Below are 24,152 nucleotides of genomic sequence, written 5' to 3' on the forward strand. Positions count from 1 at the left end.
TTATTCACAAGATAGTTGTGAAGATCCTCTGAGAAAACTGATCTGGAAGAGCTATGAAATGATAACCCAAGTCTCTGTGACACAGGCACTACCCACCCTAACCCATCCCTTAGAGATGTACCAGGGCCAGTTGCCCTGGGTGACAAGAAGAGGGAGGCCCTGGGATGGAGAGCATGGGATGCAGGTGCTCGGGCTGAGAGGACCCAGAAAAACCAGTGTTAACTCAGACAAGCATCTCAACCTTCTCCTGCCTCCTTTTTGGCCAAAATTCGTATCAGGTATGATTACTACCTGCAAATTATTCATGCCACTCTCTGTTTGCTAAACCAACCTGTGAAATTCAGTTATCAATCTCTTTTAGATTTCTTTAAAAACTGTTCATATATTCTTCCCTGTGTTTCCTCTGCCCTCTCTGCCTTGTGCAGATTGTCATGGATTTGTCTCCACCTGACATCATAAACTTCAGAGGCTTTGACCCAGACCATGTGAATCTACGCATCCCCAGTATCGACCCCACTTCCATAGCAGGCAGACCCTAAGTGTTGATTGCATTCCTATCGCCTGAAGTTGTCCATTGTGATATCACACTTTTCCTTATCAAGATGGATACTTAAAGCAGCAGCATGTAATGTTTAGTTTCTATTCTTTCTGCCTTCTTTTTAGACCAAGGTTATTTCTCAAGATAAAATCACATTATGGGATGAAATGATTAAATGAGTGTTCATAGAAATCTTGGCACCGTGCCTTATATGCATTAAATGTCTGATAAATAGTATCTGTTGGTGTTTAATCATTAAACTTTGAAATGGACATTTTACACACTTAGCATAATGGTGAAAAGTTGGATGTACATTGGGGGCAAGCTTAAATGTGTCATAATAGCTCATGACATGGGCTCTCCAGGTTTGCAACTTAGGCTTTGTAGTCTTGATCAAGTTGTTTTTCTTCTCTATGTACCTCAGTGTCTCCATCTGTAAAATGAGATAATACTGTTACTACATAGGATTATTGTGAGGATTAAAGAGTTAATACATGTGAAGTGTTGAATGTGTGGCCCTGTACACAGTCAGCACTCAGTAAATATTAACTATGGATTGAAAACCAAAAAAGAGAATTCCTATTTCCAAAGATCAGCATTTGAATTTTTTCTGGACACTGAATTTATAATCAACCACTTCTATAACCTGACATGTATAGCTGAGGCTTCTGGATTCCTCCTCTGTGATACCTGCTCGCTCATTTCTAGTAACATTTGTTGACTCCTGATAGTTCGGTATTCAAGTCTTTTTCCCTGGGAGTTTTAAATATTCTCTCATCTGTTAAAAGTAGTAATGCCTGCATCATAGGGCTACTGAGTGTATCAAAGGAGCTAATACCTGAAAAATTCTCCTCATAGTGTTTGACACATGCAATAAATACATCGAGAACCACGCATTATTTTATTTCTTTGGATAATAATAGGAAAAACATTTTCTATTATTCCAACACATCTTTTGGGAAAAGAGTTTAATCCTAACAAAACATTAAAGTTTATCTTTGAAAAAAATCCTTAACAAAGACACCTCTGTATCTTTTTTCACTGTTTCAGGCTTTTTTACTTGTGATTGGTGTAGTAGGCGTGATGGTGGCAGTGATTCCTTGGATTGCAATACCTGTGATTCCCCTTGGCATAGCTGTCTTTTTTCTCCAGCGATATTTCTCAGAGACTTCACGAGATATTAAACGCCTGGAATGTGCAAGTGAGTACGGGACTCTCAGGTTGGTTTGGCAAAGTAGGCTGGCTTTCCTTTATGCCATTTCATTAACCAGACCCCTGAAATCCTGCAGACTGTCTTCTGGAATTTCTCACTAAGTTAACGTTAGGTAATTGAATATTATGGGCCCTATTCAGTGTGGCCCTTAAGGTGGCAGGTCAGCTGTAGCTTTGTATTTTAGCACAAAGAGGTGAGTTTTCCCTGCCACATCCTGATTCCAGGGAACTGTTTACCTCCTGCTTCTTAGACATCCCAGATCCACTGCCTTTCTGGGTGGAATCCTTGGGAAGAGTAGATTTTGCAGGCACTTGGGGGTCATCACTGGCTTTCCAAGAGAGCTGCATCCTAACCATCAGAGACAGTCTGGCATCTCTCCATTTCACAGACAGGAAGGCTGAGGCACCAGATATCAACTTGTTCAAGGGCAGCTTCCCAGTTGGCACAAGTGGTAAAGAACCTACCTGCCAATGCAGGAGACATAAGAGATACAGGTTCAGTCCCTGGGTCAGAAAGATCTCCTGGATAAGGAAATGGCAACCCACTGCAGTATTGTTGCCTGGAGAATCCCACGGACAGAGGAGCGTGATGGGCTACAATCAGTGAGGTCGCACAGAGTCAGACACAACTGAGCAATTTAGCAGCAGCAGCAGGTGAATTTGAGGATAGGGACCATTTATGTCTTGTTCATGACATACTTCCTAACAGAGCAGCCAGTCTATAAATACTTTTATTAAAAATAAAATATTTCATTACACTGGAACGAATATACAAGGGAAACAGGGGAATTTTCTTACCCCAGAGTTACTAGAAATGACAAGGAAAGGAAAATATTAGGAAAAGAAAAAGAGGTATCAGGAAATATATTCATATACCAGAAATGATATATTTGAAAAATACATTTTTCCCCATACCTAAAAGATGGCAATTAAGTTACAGTTGTTAATTGTTTTAAAAAGCTAAGTGCTGTTACTTTCAGGTTTACTGTTTATCATCAACAGTATTTGGGGTGAACACACTATTTGTGTTCTACCATCCCCAAGGCTGTTCATATAAATGATGCTGAAAATAATCCCCTTAGAAGTACACAGCATGGGATCTGTTCAGTAGGCATGCAGTCTAGTATTCTGTCTAACTTTGTAGCTTAGAATGATGGGGAACACATTTTATGACCAATGCTTCTGTTCTACAGCTATTCACAGAGGGTAGATTATATCAGAGCTTATATTATTAACGCACAAACATATTTCATCAATATTAAAAACCATAAGAAATCAAGGAAAGTAGAATTGTTAAATGTATTGTTTAAAGGTATAAGGACAATAGTCAAAAAGGAAGGAAGATGTTTGTATTGATATCACAAACCTTAACCATGGATAGTTACTACTGAACTTTCTATAAACTAAGCCAAGAGGAGAAGTTATTGAGTTCCATGGTTTTTAGTATCTAGTAGATACTAAGTGGAAAAAAAAAATCTAAGTTCATCAAAACAAAGGGGATTTTTTATTGTGGCATTTGCATGTTTTGTTATTATTATTATTTTAATATATATTAAATATTAGTTTATATATATTAATTATTATTATAATTATTATTGATAATAAATTCTTAAGAGGCATTTATCCTAAGTATTTGCATAATAGAGTGGTTGTTGGTTTCATAAAAGCTATAGAAAAATTTTTGGTCGTCAGGAGAATCAGCTAAACTCCCATGAGTTTTGGTCTCAGGAGGTATTTGAATGGGATGCACAACAGTAGAGTCCAGGTATGTATGAGGTCCTGCTGATGTGAGCTGGTAGGAATGGTAGGATGCAGGGAGGCAGAAAAGGAAGTGAAGAGCTCCATCCAGTCTTCCGTAGACAAGGCCTCACACGTTTTATAATTTGAGGCTGACTTATGAAATGGCGTTGGGCTTCCCAGGTGGCACTAGTGATAAAGAAACCTCTTGCAATGCAGGAGGTTTCAGACACGGGTTCAGGCCCTGGGTCGGGAAGATCCCCTAGAGTAGGAAGTGGCAGCCCACTCTGGTAATCTTGCCTGGAAAATTCTATGGACAGAGGAGCTTGATGGGCTACAGTGCATGGGGTCACAGAGTCAGACACAACTGAGCACCATGAAATGGAGCCATTCAACGGTCTTGTTGAAAAGCAGGTCTCTGGTACATTCAAAGAGGAGTTGTTCCAGAAGTAACCTGTGATGAAGATTAATGCCTGGGGAAAGGGCCACTTCCCATCCATAAGAAAAGAAAGATGGGCACTTCCTTAGGCTTTTTAAAGAGAAAGTACTGGATTTTAAAATGTTTTTAGAAACCATCCCCAAGAAAGAGAAAGGCAAAAAAGGCAAAATGGTTGTCTAAGGAGGCCTTACAAATAGCTGAGAAAAGAAGAGAAGCTAAAGGCAAAGGAACAAAGGAAAGATATACCCATCTGAATGCAGAATTCAAGAGTAGCAAGGAGAGATAGCAAGGAGAGAGCCTTCCTTCATGATCAATGCTAAGGAATAGAGGAAAACAATAGAATGGTAAAGACTAGAGAGCTCTTGAAGAAAATTAGAGATACCAAGAGAACGTTTCATTCAAAGAGGAGCACAATAAAGGACAGAAATGGTATAGACCTAACAAAAGCAGAAGATATTAAGAAGAGATGGCAAGAACACTCAGAAGACTGTACAAAAAAGATCTTCATGACCCAGATAACCATGCTGGTGTGATCAAGCACCCAGAGCCAGACATCCTGGAATGTGAAGTCAAGTGGGCCTTAGGAAGCATCACTAGAAAGAAAACTAGTGGTGGTGATGGTATTCCAGCTGAGCTATTTCAAATTCTAGAAGATGATGCTGTGAAAGTGCTACACTAATAAGCCAACAAATTTGGAAAACTCAGCAGTGGCCACAGGACTGGAAAAGGTCAGTTTTCATTCCAAGCCCAAAGAAAGGCAATGCCAAAGAATGTTCAAACTACCGCACAATTGCACTCATCTCACGTGCTAGCAAACTCCTGGTTAAAATTCTCCAAGCCAGGCTTCAGCAATACGTGAATCGTGAACTTCCAGATGTTCAAGCTGTTTTTAGAAAAGGCAGAGGAACCAGAGATCAAATTGCCAACATCTGGTAGATCATCGAAAAAGCAAGAAAGTTTCAAAAAAAAAATCTGCTTTTTTGACTACGCCAAAACCTCTGACTGTGTAGATCACAACAAACTGTGGAAAAATTCTGAAAGAGATGGGAATACCAGACCACCTGACCTGCCTCCTGAGAAATCTGTATGCAGGTCAAGAAGCAACAGTTAGAACTGGACATGAAACAACAGACTGGTTCCAAATCGGGAAAAATGTATGTTATGGCTGTATATTGTCACCTTGCTTATTTAACTTATATGCAGAGTACATCATACAAAATGCAGGGCTGGATGAAGGACAAGCTGGAATCAAAATTGCTGGGAGAAATATCAATAACCTCAGATATGCAGATAACACCACCCTTATGGCGGAAAGTGAAAATGAACTAAAGAGCCTCTTGATGAAACTGAAAGAAGAGAATGAAAAAGTTGACTGAAAGCTCAACATTCAGAAAACTAAGATCATGGCATCTGGTCCCATCACTTCATGGCAAATAGATGCAGAAACAATGGAAACAGTGGCTGACTTTATTTTTCTGGGCTCCAAAATCACTGCAGATGGTGACTGAAGCCATGAAATGAAAAGACGCTTACTCCTTGGAAGAAAAGTTATGACCAACTTAGACAGTATGTTAAAAAGCACAGACATTATTTTGCTGGCAAGGTCCATCTAGTCAAAGCTATGTTTTTCCAGTAGTCATGTATGGATGTGAGAGTTGGACTATAAAGAAAGCTGAGCACTGAAGAATTGATGCTTTTGAACTGTGGTGTTGGACAAGACTCTTGGGAGTCCCTTGGACAGCAAGGAGATGAAACCAGTCAATCCTAAAGGACATCAACACTGAATATTCATTGGAAAGACTGATACTGAAGCTGAAACTCCAATACTTTGGTCACCTGATGCAAATAACTGACTCATTGGAACAGACCCTGATGCTTGAAAAGATTGAAGGCAGGAAGAGAAGGGTACGGCAGAGAATGAGATAGTTGGATGGCATCACTGACTTGATGTACATGAGTTTGAGCAAGCTCCAGGAATTGGTGATGGACAGGGCAGCCTGGCGTCATGCAGTCCATGGGCTTGCAAGGGATTGGACACGACTGAGTGGCTAAACTTAACTACTGGGTTTTCTCAGTGTTTGATCTGGAGAGTCTGAGAACTTTGGTCCCATCATTGTGGAATATTGGGATTTTTTTTTTTTTTGCACCATAGTATGCTGCAAGAACATTAGACAGCAAAATATTCAATCCAGATACCCCCTCCTCCACACCCCGTATAAACAAATGTGGTGGCCAGTTAATTAGAACTGTTTCTGTTCTCTCTCTAGGTTGGGGGGTGGGGGGAGGAGTCTGTGCCATAAATAATACCACTGTTTTCTTGAAACAGTAACTGATGGTGTGTCTTAAGGTCACTGCTGAAGGCACTAGTAAAAACAGGGACACCCAACTGCTGTATTCAGAAGGCTTAAACTTGCTTCATCCTTGTGCTCTGAAGGACTACAGACATCCTGAGGTTTAGTTTCAGATCCTATTGCCAAGCTGCCTCTGGAAGCTTAGGGTGATATTTTTTTTTAGCTTAATGACAAGTATTAGCTGCTTTAAATGGGTTTATTGGGTACATTTTTGCAAAAGTGAGCATAACAGCAGTCACAGAACAGTGCATAAAATCTGGATGGCATTTGGTTGCCTTTCTCTAGCTAACTCTTTTTGTTTGTTTTTAAAACTTTTAATTTTGTATTGGGGTATAGCCAAATAACAAGCAATGTTGTGATGGTTTCAGGTGAACAGTGAAGAGACTCAGCCATACATATATTTGTATCCATTCTCCCCCAATCCCCTCCCATCCAGGCTGTCACATAACATTCCATGTACTGCATAAAATAGGCCCTTGTTGGTTATTTGTTTTAAATATAGCAGTATGCACATGTCTATCCCAAACTCCCTAACCCTTCCTCCTATCCTTCCCCCCAGAAACCGTAAGTTCATTGTCTCAGTCTGTGAGTCTCTTTCTGTTTGTAAGTAAGTTCATTTATTTTATTTTTTTAGATTCCACATATAAGGGATGTCATATGATATTTCTTCCTCTCTGATATACTTAATTCAGTAAGTAACGACACTCTCCAGGTCTATCCATGTGGCTGAAGATGGCATTATTTCATTCTTTTTAATCATGTAAACAACTCTTCGTATTTAGCAGTGCCTGAATGATGAAGTCATATCCAAATTCTGTCTGAAAGTATGCTGTGATCAACTAGTAATGTCTGCCACAGGCATTGCTGGCAGTAGGTTAGCATGTTTGTCATGTGTATTCAGACTATGGATCCTCATGTCTGCTGTTTTAAGTGTTTTCATACCAGATTCCTAGGGACTTTATTCAACCTCAGGTGCTTAGTAAGATGTACAGTAATGACTAATGCTGTTGGATATTAGCTAAGGAAGATTTGGGGTTTTCTGAACATACAGTCTGGAGAAAAATGTATTTAATCACACATGGGCATTCTTAACCCTCATTATTCTCCCTCTGAGACATTGCAGTTGTGATTAAAAGCAAAACCATGGGATTAAAACAGAACTGGGTCTGACACCTGCTCTACCACTTAGGTGGGTTAATTTACTTAATCCTGGGCAGGGAGTGCTCTTAATCCCTCAGTCTCTGGAAGTCTCATGAGGGTTTCTTGAGTCAGTGCTTGTCAAGTGCTTGTAGACTACTACCAAAGACTCCAGAACCTTGAACATGAAGGAACTCAGAACATAGTAACCACTAGCAGGTCTCACACAGAGTGAATGATAACCCACAACAGGGCTATCAGCCGAGGGTCCTTGCATGTAGTTCTCTGCCCTCCCCCTGCCAGGGAAGATCTTCAGTCTTTGGGGTGTGTTCTGAAGAATCTTCAGGGTTGTGGACACACAGCTGTCAGTCATAGGAAAGGTAGGGTTACACGTGTGTGTGACTGCAGACTGATACCATGGCTCTTATAGGATAGCCAGCTCAGTGTTTGTGGGAAAGAGGGTATTTCACTGCCCAAGATAAGATCAGGTCCTTGACATCCCCACTCCCCTGTACCAGTTAATCTTCTGTGGAGACCCTTCAGTTCACTCATCCTGGCATCCTGCTCAGTCCTAAGTGGGGTTTGAAAGAAACAGGATAGATTTTTACTGTTCTCATTCCTTTAGACCACTGTAACTGTTGGATATGAGGTGAAGTAGGTGATGGGGTCTTTGAGTTTCCTGGTGTTTAAACGGGGTGACACAGGCTTCTAAAGTCGACCCCACCCTCCCTGCTGGAGAGAATCAGCTGCAGCTTTGATCTCCTGACAGGGAAGCAGGTGAGGGAGGCCATGCTGAAGAGTTCACTCCAGGACTCTCCCTGGGTGAACAGCCATGTGCTTCCTCCTCAGAAGCCTTGTTGGTGATGAACATCACAAGATTTGTTGACATAGTGTTGACATCACAACATTTGCTGTGGAAGTGAGAGCCTAGTTCTAGTGAATTTTCTGTGCTCTCTGTAGTTGTACTCTTGGCATCCTCCTGACAGGGTGATGGGCTCAGAATTCACCTGCATCATCGCTGTGAGCACCCTGCTTCCCAACTGACTGAGTTCTGCAGGTGAGTTGGCACACCTGCTGGGGCTGCAGAAAAGGCCTGTGCAGAGCTCCCAGCCTTTCTTATTTGGAGCATGAGCTCAGTCTGTGTTCATGTTGCTCTTAAAAGTACAAAGTTATAGGAAGCTAAAATTAAAAGTTAATAGGATGGACAGAGAGACCAATGTGGATGCTGGAATAAGACCACAGACATGTAACTATACAGTCATAAACACCACCAAATCACTTTAGGCTCTTTGCCTAAAGTAAGTACAAAGGGGAAATATTAGATCTTGTTTCAGTTCAGAGGTTTTTATTTCTTCCATCATAGGTGAGGGACCCTAATGATTATGGTTCCTGGTTAGATGTCCCAGGTGGAAAGAACCCAGGACTGAGTGGATGGACAGATGGCCCCCAGCCCAGACTTTCCTACTCCAGCCCAGGGCTTCCTACCCGCTTTGAGCCCTGTGTCTCACAGGAGGAATCCTGCTCTTTCCTCCTCATAGAACCAGGGATGCTAAGCACAAGAAGTGATTCTGTGTCTTTGCTCATTTGTACCCCAGGCCGTTCCCATACTTACACACAGCTGCAGTGCCCATATGCTCGTCAATACTGACTGAACTGTCACCCAGATAGGCATTTGGTTGTCAGGCTAAAGAGTCAGGTCCTGAAAATAATTTCGAATTTCCACTTTGATTCTTTTCCCCCCATCATTTAAAAAAGTTTCTGTATCCTCCTATAAGTGACCCTAATTTCCTCAAACCATCCAGGTTTTACTTACAGGTTTTCTCTAGGAGATGCATAGGTAACAAAGTGATGTCAGTATTTTCTGATGATAAAGCACAAGCTATCACTCATCCCAGACAGAGGTCACAGGCTGTGTGAGGTGAGGTCTCACTATCTGCCCCGACAACAGCAAGTTACAGCCTTGTTTCTGGTGGGAAATGAGAACCATAAGGGTCCTTCCTGCCCAGCAGCCTGTAATCCACCTGTTCCATGATGGGCAGAAGACTGACCCTGGGGCTTGTGGTCAGTATGCTCTTAGAGAAGATGGAAGGAAAAGAATGGTCAGTCATGTGACGCTAGACCCCCAACTTACATGAAGTCACTCAGAAGAGAATAGACACTAAGGCCAATGTCAGATTCTCAAAGGGTGATGTGAGTGTCACACGTCAATGCTGTTGCTGCTGCTAAGTCGCTTCAGTCATGTCCAACTCTGTGCAACCCCATAAACGGCAGCCCACCAGGCTCCCCTGTCCCTGGGATTCTCTAGACAAGAATACTGGAGTGAATTGCCATTTCCTTCTTCAATGCATGAAAGTGAAATGTCAAAGTGAAGTTGCTCAGTCATGTCCGACTCTTAGTGACCCCATGGACTTCAGCCTACCAGGCTCTTCCATCCATGGGATTTTCCAGGCAAGAGTACTGGAGTAGGGTGCTATTGCCTTCTCCATCACACATCACAGTGACCTCCAAACATCAGGACACATATCCAGCAGGCAGATACAGAAACATCCATCAGGTTCCCTGAGCAGAAGTCAAGACCATTCAAAGGCTCCTCATCTGCTGGGTCCTGTAGGCACAAGGGCGGTGCAGCACCGGGTGCTCCGCGGCCCGTACAGAGGCTCCTGGTGCAGGTGCAGGGGGAGGCCCAGACGGGGCAGGTGGCAGATTGTCCATTCCCTTACTCGTCTCTCCCTGTCCTGGGACTGGCTCTGGTCCAGTGTGGGGGATATACTGACTCTATCCCAGCACATAGGTTACTCATCTAAGGAGGAGATGGCCCACAGGTAGCTCAGCAAAATTCAGGGTGGTGAGGACTGTCATGGAGAATTAAATTTTGAAATGTTACTGTCTCAAAAATTAGTAGTAATTACTCAGTCATGGAAAAGAATGAAATGTTGCCACTTGTAGCAACATGGATGGACATAGAGGGGTATTATTCTTGTTAAGGATAGTAAGACAAAGACAAATACTATATGCCATTCCTTCTATGTAGAATCTAAAGAATAATTTAAATGAATATAAATACAAAACAGAAATAGACTCAGAGACAGAAAGCAAACTTATTTAGTTCAGTTCAGTTGTTCAGTCATGCCCAACACATTGCGACCCCATGAACCGCAGCATGCCAGGCCTCCCTGTCCATCACCAACACCTGCAGTTTACCCAAACTCATGTCCGTTGAGTCGGTGATGCCATCCAACCATCTCATCCTCTGTCGTACTGTTCTTCTCCCTCCCTCAATCTTTCCCAGCATCAGGGTCTTTTCCAATGAGTCAGCTCTTCGCATCAGGTGGCAAAAGTATTGGAGTTTCAGCTTCAGCATCAGTCCTTCCAGTGAATATTCAGGACTTGTCTCCTTTAGGATGGGCTGGTTGGATCTCCTTGCAGTCCAAGGGACTCTCAAGAGTCTTCTCCAACACCATAGTTCAAAAGCATCAATTCTTTGGTGCTCAGCTTTCTTTATAGCCAACTCTCAGATCCATACATGACTACTGGAAAAAACATAACCTTGACTAGACAGAGTGTTGATAAAGTAATGTCTCTGCTTTTTAATATGCTGTCTAGGTTGGGCAAAACTTTCCTTCCAAGGAATAAGCATCTTTGAATTTCATGGCTGCAATCACCATCTGCAGTGATTTTGAAGCCCCCCCAAAATAAAGTCAGCTTCTGTTTCCACTGTTTCCCCATCTATTTGTCATGAAGTGATGGGGCTAGATGCCATGATCTGAGTTTTCTGAATGTTGAGCTTTAAGCCAACTTTTTCATCCTCCTCTTTCACTTTCATCAACAGGACCTTTAGTTCTTCACTTTCTGCCATAAGGGTAGTGTCATCTGCATATCTGAGGTCATTGATATTTCTCCCAGCATTCTTTATTCCAACTTGTGCTTCCTCCAGCCCAGCGTTTCTCATGATGTACTCTGCATATAAGTTAAATAAGCAGGGTGACAATATACAAACTTGATGAACTCCTTTTCCTATTTGGAACCAGTCTGTCGTTCCATGTCCAGTTCTAACTGTTGCTTCCTGACCTGCATACAGGTTTCTCAAGAGGCAAGTCAGGTGGTCTGGTATTCCCATCTCTTTCAGAATTTCCCACAGGTTATTGTGATCCACACAGTCAAAGGCTTTGGCATGGTCAATAAAGCAGAAATAGAGATTTATCTTGTTTTTTCAATGATCCAGAGGATGTTGGCAATTTGATCTCTGGTTCCTTTGCCTTTTCTAAAACCAGCTTGAACATCTGGAAGTTCACGGTTCACATATTGCTGAAGCCTGGCTTGGAGAATTTTGAGCATTACTTTACTAGCCTGTGAGATGAGTGCAACTGTGCTATAGTTTGAGCATTCTTTGGGATTGGAATGAAAACTGACCTTTTCCAGTCCTGTGACCGCTGCTGAGTTTTCCACATTTGCTGACATATTGAGTGCAGCATTTTTATAGCATCATCTTTAGGATTTGAAATAGCTCCATTGGAATTCCATCACCTCCACTAGCTTTGTTCGTAGTGATACTTTCTAAGGCCCACTTGACTTCACATTCCAGGATGTCTGGCTCTAGGTGAGTTTTTATACTATCATGATTATCTGGGTCATGAAGATCTTTTTTGTACAGTTCTTCTGTATATTCTTGCCACCTCTTCTTAATATCTTCTGCTTAGGTCCATACCATTTCTGTCCTTTTTGTGCCCATCTTTGCATGAAAATTTCCCTTGGTATCTCTAATATTCTTGAAGAGATCTCTAGTCGTTCCCATTCTATTGTTTTTCTCTATTTCTTTGCATTGATCTCTGAGGAAGGCTTTCTTATCTCTCCTTGCTATTCTTTGAACCTCTGCATTCAAATGGGTATATCTTTCCTTTTCTCCTTGCTTTTGTCTTCTCTTATTTTCTTAGCTATTTGTAAAGCCTCCTCAGACAGCCATTTTGCCTTTTTGCATTTCTTTTTCTTGGGGATGTTCTTGATCCCTGTCTCCTGTACAATGTCATGAACCTCTGTCCTTAGTTTAATAGGCACTCTGTCTATCAGATTTAGTCCCTTAAATCTATTTTCCACTTCCTCTGTATAATCATAAGGGTTTTGATTTAGGTCATACCTGAATGGTCTAGTGGTTTTCCTGACTGTCTTCAATTTAAGTTTGAATTTGGCAATAAGGAGTTTATGATCTGAACCATGGTTAGCTCCTGGTTTTGTTTTTGCTGATTGTATAGAGCTTCTCCATCTTTGGCTGCAAAGAATATAATCAAACTGATTTTGGAGTTGACCATCTGGTGATGTCCATGTGTAGAGTCTTCTCTTACCTTGTTGGAAGAGATTGTTTGCTATGACCCTGTGTTCTCTTGGCACAACTCTATTAGCCTTTGCTCTGCTTCATTTTGTACTCCAAGGCCAAATTTGGCACAAGTCTATTAGCCTTTGCTCTGCTTCATTTTGTACTCCAAGGCCAAATTTGCCAGTTACTCCAAGTGTTTCTTGACTTCCTACTTTTTTATTGCAGTCCCCTGTAATGATAAGGACATCTTTTTTGGGTGTTAGTTCTAAAAGGTCTTGTAGGTCTTAATAGAACCATTCACCTTACAGTTACCGTAGGGCAAAGAGAGGAAAGGAGCAACAAATTAGGAATATGGAATTAAGAAGTACACGCTACTGTGCATCAAATAGGTCAGGAACATGAATTTACTGTACACCTCAGGGAATTTTACTTAATATCTTGTATCAGCCTATCTAGGGACAGTTCTAGCCTCACTTGTGCTCATGTTTATTTGCTCAGTCATGGGCAATTCTTTCAATCCCATGGACCATATCCCACCAGGCTCCACTGTCCATGGGATTCTCTAGGCAAGAATATTGGAGTGGGTTGCCACTTCTTCCTCCAGGGGATCTTCTCGACCCAGGGATTGAACCCACATCTCTTGTGTCTACTACATACAGATGAATTCTTAAACTGCTGAGTCATCCTATAATGGAATATAATCAGAAAAAAAAATAACTGCATTACTATGCTGTACACTTGAAACATATCATAATTCAACTGTACATATATATATATATATATAGACACATATATATTTTTTTAATTTGGAGAGGTGTATGCTGAGGAGGACCTTGATGAATGAGGTAGTAAACAATTTCTTTATCTAAATCTAGTTGTGATTTCAATTTGTTAAAAAAAAAAAAAAATGTTTCAAAGAGAATCTTTCATTTCCAGGTTGTTAAAGTGAAGGTTGGTGTGAGCAGGAATTCAAGGGTCACGTGGAGGATCCTCTCTGAAGGGGCATCATCCTTCCTCCCCCAGGCAGCTCTCCAGGAAGTCCCGGGTGTGCCCTTTGGTGGGACGTGTGACCACAGAGCATGAGAGCCTGTTGGCTTCCTCGCATCCAGCTTCTCTGACTTTCTCTGTTGTGTGTCTGTCTCTGCTTCTCCAGCACGGAGCCCAGTATTTTCCCACTTAGCATCTTCTCTCCGGGGACTCTGGACCATCCGGGCGTACAAAGCTGAACAGAGTTTTCAGGAGCTGTTTGATGCACACCAGGACTTGCATTCAGGTCTGTAAGTTTCTGGAAATGATTTCAAAGGATGGGGTGTTCTGCCCTCTGAGGCCTGACCTCCCTCTCAGGTGGCCTGGCTGGCCAGCACTTTCCTGTGCCGCCCCTCATGCCCCTCTGCACACCTGCCTCCCCCACCCTATCTGCTCCCCATCCCCTCTGTGTGCCCCTCTTCCCTTCCATCTCCTGCTTGCCTCCCCTGACTGGCTTGTGTTGTCCTTCCATCACTGTGTCCTGTGGTTTTCTGTTTCTTTAGGACAGGAGTCAGCAAAGAGCCAGCTCTGTGTGCTGTCCTGTGTCTGTTGTAACTTCTTAAGTCTCCTGTTGTAGCACAAAGGACAGCAAAGGTAATACATCAGCAAATGGCCATGCCTGTGAGCCACTAAAACTTCATTTATGGAACCAGGTGTTGGCCATTCCTGGCCTCCAGGCTGTAGTTGTCTGCTCTCCTTTCAGAGCATGTCAAACCTGACTGAGGAAAATAATTTCCTGATTAGCATATTTGCTGTTCTCTTCATGTATATTATTCTTTGTGTCAGTGAAGATTTCTTCTAGGTAGAAATTTCAGAATTTACTACAAGTCTATAAAATCCTGGCCTGTGTCTTCAATCTGTATTGTATTGTATTTTGAAGATAAAAGCCGCTTGCAGGTCCTGTTAGCTGATGGTTATTTACACACTGGCTCTGAAGGGTAAACACTGTGCAGGGCCTGGTAGGAATTGCAGAAGGTGCTGGAAACAGTGTGAGCTGTGCTCTCTGCTACCAGAGAGCTTGGAATAGTCAACGTGTGAGAGGGTGATCTTCAGGTTGAGGCCCAGCACTGCAGGAAATGCACTGATGAGACTGTTTTTCCATCTTCTTTCTCAGGATGAAACTTCTGTTTATAACCTGTGGATTGAATTTTTCAGTACATGCTTCCCACAGAGCCCCTGGACTGATTCCTGTATGTGTCAGATCTTGTCGTGTCAAAACCTAGCTTTCTGAACTCTTTGGGCTCCTTGGGTGTATAACTTTGCTATCCTACCTGTGTAAAATTCTTCTGTTGCTCAACTGAACAAAATGCACTTTCTCATTTGAAGCAGCTAACATGGCTGTTCTACTGATTTATTATACTTATTATGGTTCACAAATGCAGAGGCTTGGTTCCTGCTTTTGACGACGTCCCGATGGCTCGCTGTGTATCTAGATGTCATCTGTGCCATCTTCGTCACTGTTGTTGCCTTTGTGTCCCTGATTCTTACAGATGGTAAGTATAGATGTGAGTAACTACTTATAATATGAATATAATATGAATAGAGTTTATAGTTTCATTTACATTTGTTAAATAAAGCTCTTGCTGTCTTGTGTAGTATATACTGTTTGACTCTAATGAATTAGTGTTTGCAGTATAGGATTCCACTGTGTGGTTTACATAAAGTCATTTGTGTCTTGATGAAGCCTTTTTATCTCTTTCTTTGAATGGGTTGAGGTCTATGCAATGTAGCAAGCTGACTTGCTGAACATTCCAGGTAGTGTTGGGAGGAGCAAACCAGGTTTACTCTTATAAGCTTTGTCCAGTTAGCTTTAGGGCTACTTGAATCTCTTAGTTGCAGGTACCTGATTCACTGAGGTGAGAAAGATTCTCTGTAGGAAAGAACAGTGTCCTCCCTGCTGTATGGGTACCAGATGAGCAGGTGTCGGCAACTGTGCCATGAATTCACCATCTCTATTCCATAGTAACAGCGCCAAATCAAAATCTTTAATAAGGAGCAAGGAGAGTGGCGGTTTAGACTTAAAAGCACTGGCTGTTAGAACCCATTGTCTTGTTTTCCGTGGTTTTAACTGCAGCTGCCTTCAATGTAGAAAGTGAACTTTACACAAAGGTTCTTGAAACCCTAATGATGAAAGTCAGAATAATGACATGATTCCTCACCTTTGTAATGCTGTCAAGTGTGTCAATCCTGCTGGGATTAATAAAGTCATTTTGTAGTCTTTTTGAATTCGAAGTGTTTTCTTCATTGTATCATGGTCTCAATCAAAATATAGTAAAAGTATGTGTCACATTATCATTATATACAAATGATTAAATATTATAAAGGAGTCTTCTTCATAAAGTGATAGAAGGAGCTAGGTGAGGGGTTAAGAACAGGACTGACTTTATTTTCCTTTTCCTTCTTTCTTATTTAGCTTTGACTCCTGGGCAGGTTGGCCTGGTCCTGTCTCTTGCCCTCACACTCACGGGGCTGTTCCAGTGGTGCATCAGGCAAAGGACCGAAGTTGAGAACCTGGTAGTGTTTATTTTAACCTTCTTCGCCCTTTCAAGTCTCCTTGCCATTAAATGGCATACAGGCAATTCTTATGTAAAATATTAAAGCTGTTATTTTTACATCATAGCTAACAGTTTTTTATATCCTCCTCCATCTGATTAAAGTCAGTGTAAAAATAAAACCTATACATATTATTCTTAATCTTATGTATGTCACGTTGGCAGGTTTATATTCTTTTAAGCTGTCTTCAAGTAAAATAAATGTCTCTTCATTATTATAGTCTTTAAATATAATGAAAGTAGGGGGAAGGTTCTGAAATTCTAGAGAGAATATATGCTAATTTCTTAGAAACTTGTTTCTTAATAGATAATTTCCATTCTTGGTAAAATAATTCAGTATTTTGAGGGTTTTTTGTTTGTTTAATTAATAGGTACACCTACTTCATTTTAGCATTTATTCCTGTGTGTGTTGAACATCTGAATTTGCTACTGTCCCTTCTTTCTGGTAGAATAAGCCGCTTCTCAGAATGACCCTTCTGTAGCCACACATTACTGATTGGTGTCCATAAGTATTCTTTTCTTTAACAAAATTCTCTTGTTTCTTTTATCCATATGTGAAAGTAGGTAAATGAAAGTTTATCATTCAGTTCTGTAATTCTTTTTAGTTTTAATATGAAGTTAAGGATGAAATCCTAAATGAAAGTGTTACAAGATGATGAATAAGTTTAGAAATCATCAAAGACCTCATCAAACTCCTATTTCCATCCTTGGGAATGATAAGACGTGAGATATTTTAAACCAATTATGTATAAAAGCGGAACATCTCATTTACAATCTTGGAAACACCTATAAATTAGACCCTGTGTCCTGACCCATGTGATGTGATGTGTCTTTCAGATGATTTCAGTAGAAAGAGTGACGGGATATTTAGACCTTGAGAAAGAAGCTCCTTGGGAATACAAGGATCATCCCCCGCCACCCTGGACTAATGAAGGAAGGATTAGCTTTAACACTGTTCACTTCAGGTACACCTTAGATGGGCCTCTGGTATTGAAGAAGCTGACCGCAGTCATTGAATCAAGAAAAAAGGTTTGTTAAGCCAGTAAGTAGTCTCTTTAAAATCCAGCTAAAGAGTTAGCACCATATTTGTTCTTGGCTTCCTTGTTGCTGTGTCAGGGGACTCTTTGTTCCTCATGGATGCATGTTTGATAAGTTGCTTCAATTGTGTCCAAGTCTTTGCAATCCCATGGGCTGTAGCCCATCAGGCTACTCTGTCCATGGAGTTCTCCAGGCAAGAATACTGGAGTGGGTTGCCATTTACTCCTCCAGGGGACTTCCCAACCCAGTGATCAACTGGCGTCTCTTACATCTCCTGCATTGGCAAGGCAGGTTCCTTACCACTAGTGCCATCTGGGAAGTCGTGGTAGTGACATGAGAAGTGCATCATTCTTGGAAATTGGACCATGGAAGGGGGACCCCGCATTTCTTTTGTATTGCGAGCTCCCTCATGGGGGTTGCAGGGCTCTTGCCCTGGAGCTTGAACTTAACCTCACTTGGGATACTATATGTTTTTACCTGATTATTCATGAGGAGTCTTGGAAGTCAGCCCTGGCTCCCTGTCACATAACTCTCCTATAGTCTCATTTCTTGCCATCTTTTCTTCTTTGTACTTATGGAATACTTCTCTCTTCCCTCCCATGATGCCTTTCAGTTGCAGCCTCCTCCCTTTGTCCCTTGGGCCCTTCCATAGACTTGTCTTTCCACTCACCCACACTTTTCTGTCATCCGCTGCTCTCACCCCCACCGGCTGCTTCTTTCTTTAGCACAGATCTGATTCTTATTGGCTTGTGTAAGATGATGGCTCAAACCATAGTTCAGGCCCAAGTCCAATCAAAATAGGGACTGTTTGGCCATCAGAGAAGAGCCCAGAATCGTGACTCAGTCAGGGCTGAGGAACCAAAGCCCCTCATGGATGCAAGGCCAGAGATTTGCTTAAAGTGATGAAAACAACCCAAAAGGAGCAGAGGAGGATCCTGTGGGAGACGATAGAGAGGTTTGTGTCCTGGGTCCTGACAGCATCCACGTCTGCTGGTGATGTTCCTTTCACACTGAGCTTGGTTTCCCCAACTCAGACCAGGAGAGATGCTTGAAGACGAGACTAAACCAGAACAGACAAAGTAGTAGGCAGCTCTTCCCACCTCCCTCAGCATCCTTGGGTCCTAACATTCCCACCCCCTCTGCACTCAGCTCCTGTGTAGATTCTCTCAAAGCAACATGCCCTCCCTGCCTTAACAGTGGGCACAGCTGCCCCCTTTGCTTCTGTCACAAGGCTGGTGAAAATATTCATTTTCTGAGTGAAATGTTACTCAGTCATGTCTGACTCTTTGTCACCCATGGACTGCAGCACACCAGGCTTCCCTTTCACACCAACTCCTGGAGCTTTGCTCAAACTCACGTCCACAAATCGGTAATGACATCCAACTATCTCATCTGCTGTCGTCCCCTTTCTCCTCCTGCCTTCAATCTTTCCAGCGTCAGGTCTTTTCAAATGAGTCGTTCTTCACATCATAAGGCCAGAGTATTTGAGTTTCAGCTTCAGCATCAGTCCTTCCAATGAATATTCAGGACTGATTTCCTTTAGGGGTTCATTCAGGACTGATTCCTGGTTGGACCTCCTTGCAGTCTAAGGGACTTTAAAGAGTCTTCTCCAAGACCACAACTCAGAAGCATCAATTCTCTGGCATTCAGCCTTCTTTATTGTCCAACTTTCACATCCATACATGTCTATTGGGAAAACCATAGCTTTGACTATACGGACATTTCTTGATAATGTCTCTGCTTTTTAATATGCTGTCTAGGTTGGTCATAACTTTTCTTTCAAGGAGAAAGCATATTTTAATTCATGGCTGCAGTCACCATCTGCAGTGATTTTGGAGCCCCCCAATAATAGTCTGTCACTGTTTCCATTGTTTCCCCATCTATTTGTCATGAAATGATGGGAACAGATGGCATGATCTTCATTTTTTGAATGTTGAGTTTTAAGCCAGATTTTTCACACTCCTCTTTCACTTTCATCAAGAACTTCTTTAGTTCCTCTTCTCTTTCTGCCATAAAGATGGTGTCATCTGTGTATCTGAGGTTTTTGATATGTTCTTCCTGCAATCTTGATTCCAGCTTATGCTTCATCCAGCCTGGCATTTTGCATGTTATACTCTGCATATATGTTAAATAAGCAGGGTGACAATATACAGCCTTGATGTATATTGGCGTAGTCAATAAAGCAGAAATAGATGTTTTTTTCTGGAACTCTCTTGCTTTTTCTTTGATTCAACGGATGTTGACAATGTGATCTCTGGTTCCTCTGCCTTTTCTAAATCCAGCTTGAACATCTGGAAGTTCTCGGTTCATGTACTGTTGAAGCCTAGCTTGGGGAATTTTGAGCATTACTTTGCTAGCATGTGAGATGAGTGCAGTTGTGTGGTAGTTTGAACATTCTTTAACATTGCCTTTCTTTGGGATTGGAATGAAAACTGACCTTTTCCAGTCCTGTGGCCACTGCTCAGTTTTCCAAATTTGCTGGCATATTGAGTGCAGTGCTTTCACAGCATCATCTTTTAGGATTTGAAATAGAAATTGTTAAGCTGGTAAATTTTAGGTTACATGTTTTACCAGAATTAAAATAAGAGGTATCATCTGTGGCATGCTTTGTAATTTTCATCTGTATCTCATAGAAACCTGAGGTGTTTTAGGATCAGATAACATCTTGTTTTCATCTCTGTTCCCCAGGAAGTGGCATTCTGCAGGGCACAGTAAGAGTACTGAGGGACTGCTGGCTAGGAGAGTGAGTGAGTAGCACACAGGTCTGAGCAACCAGTAACCAACACACACACATTTCTCAGATAGCTCACTGGTAAAGAATCTGCCTGCAATGCAGCAGATGTGGATTCAATCCCCGGGTGAGGAAGATCCTCTGGAGAAGGAAATGACAACCTGCTCCAGTATTTTTTGCCTGGAAAATTCCATGGACAGAGGAGCCTGGTGGGCTACAGTCAATGGGGTCACAAAGAGTCGGACATGACTTAGTGACTGAGCACGCATGTACCCTTTTAACATGAAAGAATATTCAACTTAATGCTCAGATGATAGATACCAAGAGAGAAGCTTCAGTTAATTACAGGACAAAAACTTGCTCCAAATTGTTTTCATTTTCATTGTAGTTCAGGAGGAAGATAAGGATTCCTATGGCAGGAAAGCATTAGCTATGTTAGCTATACTTTTTATGAAATCCTGTCCCTGAGAGCACTGTAGATGATGTTTGCTTACTTGGAGACAATGTGTCCAACAGATTTCCTGTTGTAAACATAATTTTGTTAATGTATACTGATCTAAAATTTCTCCCAAATCAAAAATATGAATATCTAAGAAACTCTGTAGTACAACTTAAGACTGTAACAGATTTGTATTCTTTTATCGTAAAATCCCCAAATCTTAGGGTTATCTGAGGTTCTAAAGTATGTGAGGGAAGATTGAGTTTGAAGACTGAATTAATAATTGCAGTAACTTGACTTTTGATCTGTGTTTTTATCAACTCTTAGTATCACTGTTAGCTTCATTTCTGTGTTTGTAGGTGATACTTGTGCAGTGTGTTCATGAAGTGATTTCACTCCACTTGTGTACATCTCAGGTTTCCTCTCCTGCTCACCTGTTCCAGCCCCTGACACTCCAGGACACCTCTTTGGTGTTGGATTTGATTGAGAGGCTGCTTTGGGGACATGGGAGTGAACTCGCCTACCAAAAGTGGGGCTCTGTTCTCTTTACATCATGTCCTCTGCTGTCCGGATTCCTGGAAATTAGAGCCAACAGGAAAGCGTAGTAGGCACCATCAGTTCAGTTCAGTTCAGTTCAGTCACTCAGTCGTGTCCAACTCTTTGCAACCCCATGAATTGCAGCACGCTAGGCCTCTGTCCATCACCAACTCCCGGAGTTCACTCAAACTCATATCCATTGAGTCAGTGATGCCATCCAGCCATCTCATCCTCTGTCATCCCCTTCTCCTCCTGCCCCCAATCCCTCCTAGCATCAGAGTCTTTTCCAATGAGTCAACTCTTTGCATGAGGTGGCCAAAGTACTGGAGTTTCAGCTTTAGCATCATTCCATCCAAAGAACACCCAGGACTGATTTCCTTTAGAATGGACTGGTTGGATCTCCTTGCAGTCCAAGGGACTCTCAAGAGTCTTCTCTAACACCATAGTTCAAAAGCATCAATTCTTCAGTGCTCAGCTTTCTTCACAGTCCAACTCTCACATCCATACATGACTGCTGGAAAAACCATAGCCTTGACCAGATGGACCTTTGTTGACAAAGTAACATCTCTGCTTTTTAATATACTATCTAGAGGTTTCTAATTTATGGAAGAAATAGCTAGTAAAAGTAAAGACCCAAAATGACATAAATAGACCCCTAGGCTTCTTGGTTAGATTCCAAACAGAGGCTGAGTTTTTCATTTAAATGATTTTGTGCTTGATTTGATCATTTTAGAGAGTACTGGGTCATTTTAAAGCATTTTCCAGCTCTTGAGGTAGATTAATTTCCATTTGTTATTTTCTTTTCTTGCTCAGAGCTATTAGTTAGATAATACATTTTTACAGGTGCTTACTATACCTTGCTCTAATGTGCAAAATATTGCTGTCCTACATTTTCTCCTTCTTTAACATATTATTTTCTCAGCAACCCCTCCTCACACACCAATTGTCCCCCTTGCCCTGCTGGCTTCCTCATTCCTTGTGACTTGGACGGTGATGTCAGGGCCAGCAGCACCTGAATCACTTGGAACTTCTTAGAAATGCAGAGTCTCAGGCTCACCCAGACCTCTTGACTCAGCATCACATTTGAACAAGATCTCCCAGTAAAGTCCTTTCTCTCCCATGGGCAATTTTTGATGAGTGATAACTTATGATTTCCAAGAACTATATTTTGACAGTATGAAATTGAGCTCATGAATCACCCAAACACCTGCTGTGTCTGAGCAGGAGGCTCTAGAATGTTCTGCACCACTTACCCTACAGATTTATTTACTTTTATATTCTGGAAATCATGCCTTTACATTATAATCAAACTCTGTGTCATTTAAGTGCATTTATTTGCATCTTTTCCAGTGAAGTTTGTCTTCATCACGGGCAGTTTTCATCTGACTCCCGCCTTCCCCACACCAGACTCCTGCAGGGACTGGAGGGATTTCCCAAAGGCTCAGCCCTGCCTGGACCTGAAGTCACAGACAGCCCAGTGTAGCAGTGTATGTGCGGCTCTTTAACCACCTGATGGTGTCAAGAATGAGGCTTGCTGTTCCAAGCAGGGCACTAGGTCTGTTTGTCCCATTTCCCAGGAACCATTGTCCCACTCAGCTGCAGGTTTCTCTCCCAGCCCAGCTGTGGGTGCCAGTTCTTCCTGCTGACAGCCAGCCCACTTGACCTCAACTACCCTTTTCTTCTCTGTGATGTTGGCCATGTTGTCCCACTCACCACATTTTATGCATCCATATCCACATCATGCTTTAACTCTCTGGCACTAGGATTTCTATGGTAGGCCTGTTCTTTTAATTGCAACTACATAAAGAAGGCTGAGCGCCAAAGAATTGATACTTTCAAACTGTGGTGCTGGAGAAGACTCTTGAGAATTTCTTGGACAGCAAGGAGATGAAATCAGTTAATCCTAATGGAAATTAACCCTGAAAATTCATTGGAAAGACTGATGCTGAAGCTCCAACACTTTGGCCACCTTGTGCAAAGAGCCAACTCCTTGGAAAAGACCATAGATGCTGGGAAAGATTGAGGGCAAGAGGAGAACGGGGTGACAGAGGATGAGATGATTAGATGGCATCATCAAGTCAATGAACATGAGTTTGAGCAGACTCTGGGAGAGAGTGAAGGACAGGGAAGTCTAGTATGCTGCAGTCCATGGGGTCGCAGAGTCGGACATGACTTAGCAACTGAACAATACACCTCTCCCCACTTTCTCTGTTTCAGCTACACAGAGGGGGCATAATATCATGTCAGTCCATTAAGCAGATAAGGAGACCATCAGCAAAATGAAAAAGAGGCTGATACACATGGATTTGAGTCCCATACTGCACCTTAAGGGCTCTGTTATTTCAGGCAAACTAATTAATCTTATAAACCTCGATCTCCTCATTTGCAAAAGGAACTGATCAGACTTAACATCTAATTTTGTTCTGCAACTGAAACAAATAAGACACATTAAACACCCAGCATGAAGACCAGCACACTGTAAATACTTGAGCAAAGGTAGATGGTTGTCATTTACGTAGGATCTAAAATGACCTTAGGGGCTTCCCAGGTGGTGCTAGTGGGAAAGAATCCACTTGCCAATGTAGGAGACATAAGAGACCAGTTTTCGATCCCTGGATGGGGCAGATCCCCTGAAGAAGGGCTTGGCAACCCACTCCAGTATTCTTGCCTGGAGAATCCCACAGACAGAGGAGCCTAATGAGCTTCAGTCCATAGGGTCGCAGGGTCAGACATGACTGAAGCAACTTAGCACAGCACAGGACATAAAGGATGCTGTATGATGTTTCTTTCTGCTTTCTCTGTCTGACTTTGCTCAGTTGACAGTCTCTAGGTTCAGCCGTCTTGCTGCAAATGGCATATTTTTCACTTTTTAATGGATGAATAATTTCTGTTTTATATATTAATACATACCACACCCTTTTATCCATTCCTCTGTCAGTGGACTTTTAGGTTGCTTCCATGTCTTGGCTATTGTAAATAATGCTGCAATGAACATTGGAGTGTATGTATCCTTTCGGACCATGTTTTTCTCTAGATATATGCCAAGAGAGTAGCCATGTAAATACACACTTAGTGACTTGTGGTTAATATTTCATCGCCACTGAAAT

The 24,152-nt window shown here is 41.9% G+C and overlaps 1 protein-coding gene across 1 annotated transcript; it reads left to right on the forward strand.

Annotated features, from left to right (window-relative positions):
• Positions 1 to 1,588: 1,588 nt before the first annotated feature.
• On the forward strand, positions 1,589 to 17,329 carry LOC113889390 (multidrug resistance-associated protein 4-like; the record flags this gene model as incomplete). Its single annotated transcript, XM_027536071.1, has 5 exons — positions 1,589 to 1,739; positions 13,876 to 13,995; positions 15,131 to 15,241; positions 16,162 to 16,262; positions 17,138 to 17,329. Coding segments are annotated over 5 exons (675 nt in total), but the record flags the coding sequence as incomplete, so codon positions are not given.
• Positions 17,330 to 24,152: the final 6,823 nt, after the last annotated feature.

Source organism: Bos indicus x Bos taurus, unplaced genomic scaffold, assembly GCF_003369695.1.
Source record: "Bos indicus x Bos taurus breed Angus x Brahman F1 hybrid unplaced genomic scaffold, Bos_hybrid_MaternalHap_v2.0 tig00011916_arrow_arrow_obj, whole genome shotgun sequence".
Taxonomy (NCBI): Eukaryota; Metazoa; Chordata; class Mammalia; order Artiodactyla; family Bovidae; genus Bos; species Bos indicus x Bos taurus.